The sequence below is a fragment of the Lynx rufus genome, unplaced genomic scaffold (genome assembly GCF_022079265.1).
Source record: "Lynx rufus isolate CCGP_SWC_20201006 ecotype Redwood Valley unplaced genomic scaffold, mLynRuf1.p SCAF_14, whole genome shotgun sequence".
NCBI lineage: Eukaryota > Metazoa > Chordata > Mammalia > Carnivora > Felidae > Lynx > Lynx rufus.
The window spans coordinates 31,758,505-31,771,076 of NW_025814828.1; the positions used below are offsets into that span (position 1 = coordinate 31,758,505).

The 12,572-nt window shown below is 36.0% G+C and overlaps 1 protein-coding gene across 1 annotated transcript in view; it reads left to right on the plus strand.

The window, feature by feature from the left end:
* CFAP47 (cilia and flagella associated protein 47) overlaps nucleotides 1–12,572 on the plus strand; it is a 544,467-nt gene that overhangs the window by 497,191 nt on the left and 34,704 nt on the right. Inside the window, exons 63-64 of the mRNA XM_047075775.1 lie at nucleotides 1,586–1,757; nucleotides 6,504–6,665. Of these exons, the coding sequence (XP_046931731.1) occupies nucleotides 1,586–1,757; nucleotides 6,504–6,665 (334 nt within the window). The remainder of the gene's footprint in view (nucleotides 1–1,585; nucleotides 1,758–6,503; nucleotides 6,666–12,572) is intronic.

Here is a 12,572-nt window from a genome sequence, read left to right on the forward strand (position 1 = left end):
TGACATAAGCATTCCCATAAAGGCTTCAGTAATTAAGTAGAAACAGATGCAGAGCTCAACTACATACAGTATTTGCTTTAAAAATATTATGTGATTTGAATGCAATGCAAATTTCATCTCCCATTAAACACTCAAAATTCTTAAATGCTCTTTTTCTGTATGGATTATGGCTTCCTATGGAACATTTCCGTATCTCATTCCCAGAACAAAATAGACACATTATATTTAGACACATTGATTTTGCTACAGCAAATACAGGTTATTGATAGGAACCGTACTTGCTGATTTTGTCAACAGGATGAAAACCAGCTAGCTATCCAGGATGTCAGAAATATACTTTTACATGTGAAAAGAAGAAAAAGGTCTTGTAAGGCTGTGGGTCAGCCAGTTATTTTACATTAATAAGGTTTGCCAGATAATCATTAAATGTGACTGGGGCTTGTTATTGCCATGCTATTTTTCAGAGTTCTATAGCAGATATTATAATCAACTACTTCTTTTTTATGTTCATGTTCATTTATTTTTGAGAGAGACAGAGAGACAGAATGTGAGCAGAGGAGGGGCAGAGAGAGAGGGAGACACAGAATTCAAAGCAGGTTCCAGGCTCTGAGCTGTCAGCACAGAGTCCAACATGGGGCTCGAACTCATGAACCACAAGATGATGACCTGAGCCAAAGTTGGACGCTTAACCCACTGAGCCACCCAGGCACCCCTATAATCAACTACTTCTTAAAGATGGTCTGGTTTCTATACGATTGCTTAAAGAAGGGTGGCCATCAGTTCTATGAATCCAAGGATCACGTTTACCTGTATACACTAGAGACCAACCTTAGAAATTAGCTCAGCTGTGGACCAGGTCAAGTTATGGTTCCCTGACCTCTCTTCCATGATCTGTATGCAACAAACTTTTCAAGTTGGCATTTGGGATCCTTACATGTATGTGGAGAGTTAATATAATAGATGTTTGTGCTTCTCTTACATGAACCAGTATTGGATTTAAGGTATTTTTCACATGTACCCAACAAACCTGCTATAACTTTCCTGGTTAAGAAAATATGGTTAACCAGATTGTCTCTAATACCCCAAGACTAAAACATGAAGAACTCTCTCTTTTATTAAAATATACCAGAACTTGAAAATTCTATCCTAATAGTTTGGGATGCTGTTTTTAATATTGTTTAAACTTTAATATTGTTTAAACTCAAAGCTTTCTTGATAAATTATAAGTCTATAGGCTTGTAATACATTTGTTATATTATTTATATTTTATGGTAAATATTGATAATTAGTTTCTATCTGGCTATTTCTTGTTTCATAAATCTGAATTTTAAAGAATTAAGGATGGTGAGAATGGTCTTCTGCATTTATTTTTTTATTCATTCATTCATTTATTTATTTATCTTTTAACAAAATCATAACTGAGCACCATTATATACCTGGTAATGCACTGGGTATTACGAACACAAAGGTGAATCACTTCTCCCTCCCTCTAAATACCTGTGTGTTTTAGTGTTGACAGGTAATTGATTTTCAACCTATGTATATTGAATTAAATTGAAATGCATTTTAATCTTGATTTTCTTAGATATGTCTATAAAACGTGAATTTGAATATGAAATTCAATTTGAATCTGACGTTGTGAAGTCTAACTTGGAATCCTGCATAGCTTTGTATTTGATCAAAAAATCTTTTAATGTTATGGCTAAAGTGATAACATTGGTCTTCAATTTGATATTTGCACCAAAGAAACCATTGAGGTAAGCATTTTTTCTTTAAATAATATTTTTATTCTTTGAAACTATATATTACTACTCTTTTAAACAAAATAGTGTTGATTTTTCTCTCCATCTTTATATTTGGATTGTATTACTTCTTTGATGCTGTTGAGGTAAATATTTTGGACTAGATTATCCCTATCATCTATCAAACTATGAACAGTATTCTGATGAGAAAAAGCAGTCCAAAATGATTAGGAATCTAAGAAATCCTTCCCAAATTGTGACCTCCCTAAGATCATTAGGGTATAATATTAACAAAAGAGAACAGTGCACTTTGTAAAAAAAAATTTTTTAATTTTTTTTTAACTTTTTATTCAGTTTTTGAGAGATGGAGAGAGACAGAGCATGAATGAGGGAGGGGCAGAGGGAGAGGGAGACACAGACTCTGAAACAGGTTCCAGGTTCCAAGCTGTCAGCTCAGAACCTGATGCAGGGCTCGACATCACAAACCGTGAGATCATGACCTGAGCTGAAGTTAGACGCTTAACCGACTGAGCCACCCAGGCGCCCCTGTAAAAAAATTTTTAAAAATTACTGACTTGGTACTGTGCATTGGAAGCATGATGTTTCTTGATACTACTTCTCAGAACCAGTTCGAATGATAAAACGTGCCTCAGTTGTGTTCTACTTGGCAGTTGCTGCCATTATGCTTTTGCCACCAAACCGTAACATTGCCCTGCCCTTAGTAAGGTTTAAGAGGATCATAGTGGAATCTGTGAGAATAGTGACCTTTGAATGTCTGTCTTCTGGGAAGCCTCATCCAGTGTCTTTATACTCCCTTCTTAGGTAACTGGTACTTAGCACATGCAAATGCTGTATGATAGGTCACATGTGAAATAGAGCCTTCTTTGTGTCTTACTACACAGATACTGATCAGAACCACAGTATACACAAAGCACAAAGTGCAGCCTGGTAATGAAAAGACAGTCAAAGTATTACCTGTGCTTTTACTAATTTTTGTAGTTTGACTATGTATTTGAAGTAGCCAGGCATGTATTTAAAGTGGCTTTGAATATGTAGTTCAATAACAAAAAGATACCAGTGTCATCTTCAGGAAATGGTAATAAAACCAATCTGCAAGAAGATAGTATACTGTAATCATTTATTTTCTTTTATGTTGATAGTTTTCTATGATTATTTGTTATTTTTTTTTCATACTTAGCTTTGTATTATGTTGACTTAATGATATGGAAATTACCAGCAACAACCAGAAGGGGAGAATGTTGCCGTTAATGAATAAGAGCACAACCAGTGTGGGGTGGGGACACTTGGGTGACTCACTTGGTTAGGTGGCCAACTCTTTTTTTTTTTTTTTTTTTAATTTTTTTTTTCAACGTTTATTTATTTTTGGGACAGAGAGAGACAGAGCATGAACGGGGGAGGGGCAGAGAGAGAGGGAGACACAGAATCGGAAACAGGCTCCAGGCTCCGAGCCATCAGCCCAGAGCCTGACGCGGGGCTCAAACTCCCGGACCGCGAGATCGTGACCTGGCTGAAGTCGGACGCTTAACCGACTGCGCCACCCAGGCGCCCCAAGGTGGCCAACTCTTGATCTTGGCTCAGCTCATGATCTCACGGTTTGTGGGATCGAGCCCTGCTTGGGATTCTATCTCTCCCTTTTTGTCTGACCCTCCCCCTGTCTCCCTGTCTGTCTGTCTGTCTCTCTCTCAAATAAACTTAAAAAAAAAAAAAAAAAAAAGAGTGGGGCACCTGGGTGGTTCAGCCAGTTAAATGTCCAACTTCAGCTCAGGACATGATCTTGTGGTTTATGAGTTTGATCCCCACATCAGGCTCTGAGTTGTCAGGCTCTGGTATTTGTCTTTCTCTCACTAACTTATTTCACTTAGCATGATACTCTCTCCCTCCATCCTTGCTGCTGCAAATGGCAAAATTTTATTCTTTTTGCATTATATATATATACACATATATATATGTATATATATATATAGCCTCTTTTTTATCCATTCATCTGTCGATGGACACTTGGACTGCTTCCAAATAGGAGCGCCTGGGTGGTGCTCAGTCGGTTGAGTGTCATTCGGCTCAGGTCATGATCTCACGGCTTGTGGGTTCGAGCCCCATGTGAGGCTCTGTGCTGACAACTCAGAGAGCCTGGAGCCTGCTTCGGATTCTGTGTCTCCCTCTCTCTCTGCCCCTCCCCTGCTCACACTCGGTTTTTCTCTCTGTCTCAAAAATAAACATTAAAAAAATTATTTTTAAGAGCACAACCAGTGTGAATTTATACTCATTCAACATTTTGTGGATTTAGAGCTTCTTGGTGAATATTTGAAAAACTGATTTGGGACGACTTGTATGCATGATTCATAAATTTTTGTGAGCATTGTATAACATTCTGATGTGGTTTAATCTCTTTTGTGCATATATGTGTATATTCATTTACTTTTATAATTCCTTCTTCATTATTTATTTGGGATGATTCACTGGAAGACACACAGTTAAATGAGAAAAACCAAAATAAAATTATGAAAAAGAACAAGAAAATAACTACACCTAAACCATGCTAGATAAGTAAAATAAGTATTGACTTCAATTCTTCCTGTTTGGCAAGGTAAAAAAAAGAAAACAAAATTTTCATGTTTTGGTAAAGAGAAAATATAACATTATTTCACAGCAGTTAATACAATGTAATGTTTCACATTCATCCTTTCACAGGATAGTGTTATATATAATAGAAATAATTGTCAGGGCGCCAGGGTGGCTCAGTCGGTTGGGCGGCCGACTTCGGCTCAGGTCACGATCTCGCGATCTCACCGTCCGTGAGTTCGAGCCCCGCGTCGGGCTCTGGGCTGATGGCTCGGAGCCTGGAGCCTGCTTCCAATTCTGTGTCTCCCTCTCTCTGACCCTCCCCCGTTCATGCTCTGTCTCTCTCTGTCTCAAAAATAAATAAAACATTTAAAAAAAAATTTTAAAAAGAAATAATTGTCATTGGGGCACCTGGGTGGCTCAGTCGGTTAAGTGTCCGACTTCGGCTCAGGTCATGATCTCACAGTTTGCGGGTTCGAGCCCCACATCGGGCTCTGTGCTGGCAGCTGGAGCCTGGAGCCTGCTTCGGATTCTGTGTCTCCCTCTCTCTCTGCCCCTCTCGTGCTTGCTCTCTGTCTCTGTCTCTCAATAATAAATAAACGTTAGGGGCGCCTGGGTGGCGCAGTCGGTTAAGCGTCCGACTTCAGCCAGGTCACGATCTCGCGGTCCGTGAGTTCGAGCCCCGCGTCGGGCTCTGGGCTGATGGCTCAGAGCCTGGAGCCTGTATCCGATTCTGTGTCTCCCTCTCTCTCTGCCCCTCCCCCGTTCATGCTCTGTCTCTCTCTGTCCCAAAAATAAAAAAATGTTGAAAAAAAAAATTTTTTTTTTAAATAAAAAAAAATAATAATAAATAAACGTTAAAAAAAGGAAATAATTGTCAGGGCCCTAAAAGGTGGTTTTACAAAAACAAACAAACAAAAGATAATTGCTACAGGTCTTGACCTTTTCTTTCAATAAAAATCAAGGGTCTAATACAAAAACGTGAGAGATCTTTAGTTACTGTGGTCATGAGTCAGATGATTCTCACTTAACACAGGCTAAACATATTTTTAATAAATAGAGAAATAATTGATATCATTTGTCTTAGGATATCTTAAGAAATAATAAGCTTAGCTCAACTTTCTCCTGAAACTCTTTACCTGCTGTTCTTTCTGAGAGTTTTATATAAAAGGATTGTGATTTCTTTGTCCAACCTGACATAGGCTATTGCAGCCACACCATTACATGTCTGCATTATTTCCACCCTAAGACAGCAAACAAACAAGTAACCATTCCTCGGTTTCACCCATTGCTCCATGTGTCCACTCTCCTTCATAGCCAAATGATTAGAAAGGCTATCTCTATTCATTTCATTAACTCAGCTGACATTCAATTATATCTCATTATGTAAAGTGTTTGTGGTATTTTAATTTAAATTAAAATTGCAATTTAATTTTTAAAAGCCTTTAAGTCAATTTTATGAGCTTTTGTGAGTGTCCACAGAAAATATAATTTTTCTATGTGAAACAAGAATTGGAAAAACTTTTTCACAATGTTTCATTTTGAACAGAAAATTTCTTTATGGTGAAAGACCTATTTGGGTTTTGGTTTTGTTTTTTTTTTAATGTTTATTCACTTTTTGAGAGAGAGAGAGAGAGCAGAAGAGGGGCAGAGAGAGAAAGAGACAGAGAATCCGAAGCAAGCTCTGCACTGAGAGCAGCAAGCCCAATGCGGGGCTCGAACTCACAAACCACAAGATCATGACCTGAGCCGAAGTCGTGCACTTACCTGACTGAGCCACCCAGGTGCCCCTAGAAGACCTGTTTGTATAACACCTGTGGCCTTTTGCTAGCCTCGTCTTGGATTCTTAAATATTATCATACTCTGTGCTCGTTACAAAAAATTTGCAGTCAATTATACATATTTTACTGGTTCTTAGTAAATACCCACAGAGTAGATAAGCTGTGCTAGAAAATAATTATCTTACAGGGAGATTGATAATATAACCAAAGACCTAAAAGTTATTCCTAGAATGTAATTAGCAGTCATCTTCATTTTTTAAAGAATTACAAGTCCCAGTGTTTTACTAAAACCACCAGGTTTGCTTACATTTTCAACCTAGATATTGATCTACTATATTGTATTCTCTTTTTGCTTGTTTTCCTATAGTATCCTTTATAATCTTTTTTTTTTCTATTCAAGGACTCAAATTACTCTGAAAATAGAGTGCATAACAGATGGGATCTGGAAGTTTCCCATAACATTGGTTGGTACTGAGCCTGATGTGGATGATGTCATTGATATTGAAGGGGTTGGTTTATTTAAGGAATCTATTGTCAACTTCAGGCTGACAAGTCAGACGAGGTAATATATCAAGCAAAAGTATGTAACTGGTTTTGTGAATGTAATTTATGCTGAACTGGGAAACAAAATTTAAGATGGAAAATTCTATTATGTCATCTTTTGCTTTTTAAGCCAGAGAAGTATGCTACTAGGAACCAAAGCTGTATGTATTTCATAATTTTTAATTAAACAGTGGAAAACAGAGCCTACAAAATGAAAACCAAAAACAAGAGACAAAAGTCAATAGATGTTGAAATTTAGGATCATATTTCTATTTGCTTTTCAAAGGATGTTTTTAATGTATATTTATAGCCCACTCTTATTTCTTTATTTTAATTCCAGTGTAGTTAACATACAGTTTTATGTTAGTTTCAGGTGTAAAATATAGTGATTCAACAATTCTATACATTACTCAGTGCTAATCATAATCTTAACCCCCTTCACCTATTTCACCCATCCCCCCACCCTCTCCCTTCTGATAACCATCAGTTTATTCTCTGTAGTTAAGAGTCTCTTTCTTCATTTGTCTCATTCTTTATTTTTTTTCCTTTGTTCATTTGTTTCTTAAATGCCATATATGAGTGAAATCATATGGTATTTGTCTTTCTCTCGCTAACTTATTTCACTTAGCATGATACTCTCTCCCTCCATCCTTGCTGTTGCAAATAGCAAAATTTTATTCTTTTTTATGGCTGAATAATATTACATGATATATATAAAACCTCTTTTTTATCCATTCATCTATTGATGGACACTTGGACTGCTTCCATAATTTGGCTATGCATTGGTTAATGCAGCAATAAACAAAAACAGGGCCACGTTTATCCTTTTGAATTAGTGTTTTTGTATGCTTTGGGTAAATACCCAGTAGTGCTATTACTGGATCATAGTGTAGTTCTTTTTTTAATTTTTTGAGGAATTTCCATACTATCTTCCACAGTGGCTGTACCAGTTTACATTCCCACCAACAGTGCACAAGGGTTCCTTTTCCTCCACATTCTCACCGACACTTGTTTCTAGTGTTTTGATTTTAGCCATTTTGATAGGTGTGAGGTGATATCTCATTGTAGGGTTTTTTTCCATTTTTTATTAAATTCCAGTTAACATACAGTGTAATATTAGTCAGGTATAGAGTTTAGTGAGTCATCGCTTACATACAACACCCAGTGCTCATCATAAAAAGTACCCTCCTTGATACCCATCACCCATCTAGCCCATCCCCCCCCCACCTCCCCTTCAGTAACCCTCAGTTTGTTCTGTGTAGTTAAGATCTGTTTCCTGGTGTGCCTCTCTTTTTTTTCACCTATGTTCCTCTGTTTTGTTTCTTAAATTCCACATATGAGTGAAATCATATGGTATTTGTCTTTCTCTAACTTATTTCACTTAGCATAATATACTCTAGCTCCATCCATGTTGCAAATGGCAAGATTTCATTCTTTTTGATGGCTGAGTAATATATCATTGTGTGTGTGTGTGTGTGTGTGTGTGTATACACCAAATTTTCTTTATCCATTCATCAATGGATGAACATGAACATTTGGGCTCTTTCCATAATTTGGCTATTGTTGATTATGCTGCCGTATACACTGGGATGCATGTGCCTCTTCAAATCAGTGTTTTTGTATACTTTGGTAAATACCTAGAAGTGTGATTGCTGAATCATAAGGTAGTTTTATTTTTAACTTTTTGATGGACCTCCGTACTGTTTTCCAAAGTGGCTGCACCAGTTTGCATTCCCACCAACAGTGCAAGAGGGTTCCCCTTTCTCTGCATCCTCCCCAACACCTGTTGTTTCCTATGTCATTAATTTTAGCCATTCTGACAGGTATGAGATGATATCTCATTGTAGTTTTGATTTGCATTTCTCTGATGATAAGTGATTTTGAACATCCTTTCATGTGTCTGTAGGCTATCTGTATGTCTTCTTTGGAAAAATGTCTGTTCATGTCTTCCACCCATCTTTAAATAGGATTATTTGTTTTGGGGGTCCTGAATTATATAAGTTTTTTATATATATTGGATACTAACCCTTTATCTGATATGCCGTTTGCAAATATCTTCTCCCATTCTGTCAGTTGCCTTTTAGTTTCATTGATTGTTTCCTTTGCTGTGCAGAAGCTTTTTATTTTGATGTAGTCCTAAATAGTTTAGTTTTGCTTTTACTTCCCTTGCCTCAGGAGACATGTCTAGGAAAAATTTTAAAGATAGATGAAATGTTTTTTTCCATGCAATTTAATGGCTTGGGTTATGAAATGGTTTAAGTAGAGACAATCAGGTAACCTATATTGATTCTTTTTTATGTATTATTATTCTGCTCCACCATAGCTATCCTTGTTATAACAGAGGCAGCATGACCATGATACTTTTACTTATCTCACATGTAAAACATATTTTTTTACCTGTTTTTGAGATATAATGTACATGCCATAAAATGTTATTGTAAGTATACATTTCAATAATTTCTTTGAAAAATTATAGAATTTGTAATCATAATCACATTCAAGGTTTAGAACTCTCCCATTTCCCCCCAAATTTCCCTCAAGCCCCTGTTCCCACCCCCAGTCTCAGGCAACCAATGATTTGCTTTCTATCTCTATAACCTTGCCTTTTCTGGATATTTCATATAAACAAAATCACCCACTATGTAGTCTTTCTTTAACAAAAGAAACAAAAACAAAAACAAAACATTATTTTTAAACAGTGCTAGGTTTACATCAGATTGGAGAGGAAGGTATAGAGATTTCTCATAAACCTCCTGCCCCCACTCATGTGTAGCCTTCCTGATTATAAACTTTACCCACTGGCATGTTTTTTTTTTTTTTAACCAGGGATGGACCTACATTGACATATTATAATCACCCAAAGTGCATAGTTTACCTTAGGGCTCACTCTTGGTGTTGTATATTCTATGAATTTGGAAAGAATAACAATGGCATATATGCATCATTACAATACAGAGTATTTGCACTCAAATTTCCTCCATGCTCTCCCTATTCATTTCTCTCATACCCCTGGAACCTTTCTATTGTCTCCTAGTTTTGCCTGTTTTCAGAACGTCATGAAATTGGAATCATATAGTGTGTAGGCTTTTCAATCTGGCTTCTTTTACTTAGTAATATGCATTTGAGGTTTATCCATGTCTTTTCATGACTTGATAGCGCATTTGTTTTTTAGCATTGAGTACTATTTCACTGGATGTACCACTGTTTATTTATCCATTCACCTACTGAAGGACATCTTGGTTGCTTCAAGGTTTTAGCAATCATGGGCAAAGCTTATATAAGCATCTGGGTACAAGTTTTATTGTGGATGTGTTTTCATCTGTTTGGAGTAAACACCCAGGAATATGATTGCTGGATCTTATGGTAAAAATATGCTTAGTTTTGTAAGAAATTGCCAAACTATCATCCAAAGTGGCTATATCATTTTGTACTGTCACCAGTTATGAATGACAGTTCCTGTTGCCCTACACCCTCATCAGCAAATGAAGCTATCAGTGTTCTGGATTTTGACTTACTTACTTACTTATTTATTTATTTATTTATTTATTTATTTATTTATTTATTATTTTTAAAGTTTATTTTAACTTATTTTGAGACGGGGAGAGGCAGAGAGAGAGAGAGAATCCCAAGCAGGCTCTACACTGTCAGCACAGAGCCCAGTGTGGGGCTTGAACTCACAAACCGTGAGATCATGATCTGAGCTGAAATCAAGAATCAAATGCTTAACTGACTGAGCTACCCAGGTGCCCCTGGATTTTGGCCATTTTAAAAGAAGTGTAGTGGTATCTCGTAGTTTTAGTTTGTATTTCCCTGATGACATATGATGCAATACATCTTTTCAAAGGCTTAACTTGATACCTATAGATCTTCTTTGGTGGAGTGTGTGATAAGGTCTTTGGCCCATTTTTTAAACTGGGTTGTTTGGTTTTTTTTATTCTTGAGTTTTAGAGTTCTCTGCCTATATTACATAGCAGTCCATTATCAGATGTGTCTTTCACAAGTACTTTCTCCCAGTCTGCAGCTTGTGTTCTAATTCTTCATATGGCCCTTCATAGAGTAGAAGTTTTTAATTTTGCTGGGGTCCAATTTACCAATTTTTCTTTCATGGATTGTGTCTTTGCTGTTTTGTCTAACAAGGCATCAGCATACCCAAGGTCATCTACTTTTTCTTTTATTTTATCTTCTAGGAGCTTTATAGTTTTATGTTTTACATTTAGGTTTGTGATCCATTTTGAGTTAACTTTTGTAATGGGTATAAGGTACTTGTCTAGATCATTTTTTTTTAATTTTGTATATGGATGTCCATTTGTTCCAGAACCATTTGTTGAAGAGACCATCTTTGTTCCATTGTATTACCTTTGCTCCTTTGTCAAAGATCAGTTGGCTATATCTTTCTGTCTATTTCTATTTCTGGGCTTTCTGTTCTGTTCACTAATCTGTTCATTTGCCAATACCACACTGTCTTGATTACTGTAGCTTTGTACTAAGTCTTGAAGTTGGGTAGTCTTATTCTACAACTTCCAAAGATATTTCAAATTATTAGATACTTTTGTTTACATGTGAATTGATTTAATGCATTCAAACAGTTTTCCAGGACTAGTGAAACAGTTTCAATGATTTCATCATAACTAAAAAGTTCTCAAATGCAATACTGGCAAAAAAAAAAAAAAAAAAAAAGAAAGAAACAGTTGGAAATAGGCTCCCCAAATTATACTTTTCGATTATACCCAATGTTGTTACCCTTTGCTACTTATATATATTTTATTCCACTAATAGTTCAGACGGTTTTTACTTTACGTTTGAACAATTGAAATTACCTCATTAGATTCTCTGCCTCTCGTCCCTTTCATTCCAATGTACTTTCTACATTGCTGTAAAACCAATCTCCTTAAAACAATGTTATTAACATGTGACTTCGCTTGTCAAAAGCATTTGATGGTTTCCTATTGCTTTCCCAAGATGACATCTAAATCATGCATGCTGTTCATGGTCCTAGCTCACTCTGACCTTTCCAATTTCTTCTTTCTACTGTCTAAAACAGATTACCTGCTTCATTCTTAAGGAAAAAAGAGTCACTATTCTTATCCATTACTCCTCACCTGTCTTCAGTTTCTGTCTGCTTCTAAAATGTCCATCGTATCTCCTCTCCACATTTCTAAAATCTTCTCATTCCTCTTGTCATCACAATATAATCTTACTTGACCATTTATGTATGTACATATATATGCATACATATATACACATATATGTACACACATATATACATATACATATATATATACACACACATTACATATATATCTATTCCTTAGGCATCGTATATAGGATTTTTTTTGCAACTTCTATGTCTTTTGTATTTGCCGTCCTAGACTTTGTTCAGAATCAGTTCCCATTAAGTATCTAGTAATGAATCAAACTTAGAAAATAACTTAGAATTATTCATTTTATTCATTCACCAAAATTTCCAAAGATTAATATTTCAGTTAGGCCAATAACAAGTATTCTCTTAGAAAACTTACTGTTGTTGTGTGCAAGAGAACAAAATGACATTCTACCTTAATATGGAAATATAAACCCAATATGAAGCTCATAGTATGGTCACATTTTGGAGGGTTATAAGATTCTTAATGTGTTTTTATCCTCTAAATGCTTGAATCAGAGTTAGTATTCAATAATATTCATTTAATTGTGAAATCAACTAAAGGTACTGAGCTGATTCCTGCAGGCAAATTCAATTATTGCATATCATTAGGGAATAAGCATATGGAAAGGTGGGTGTTTTATTCCAATTATATTTTACTCTAAAGAAAGGGAGATCCCCATGGGACCATGTTTTATTCATCTTTGTAAACTCACTACCTAGGTGCACAATAAACTATTTCAATCAACACGTATTTTAAACTGAGTCTTGAAGGTTAAGTTGTCA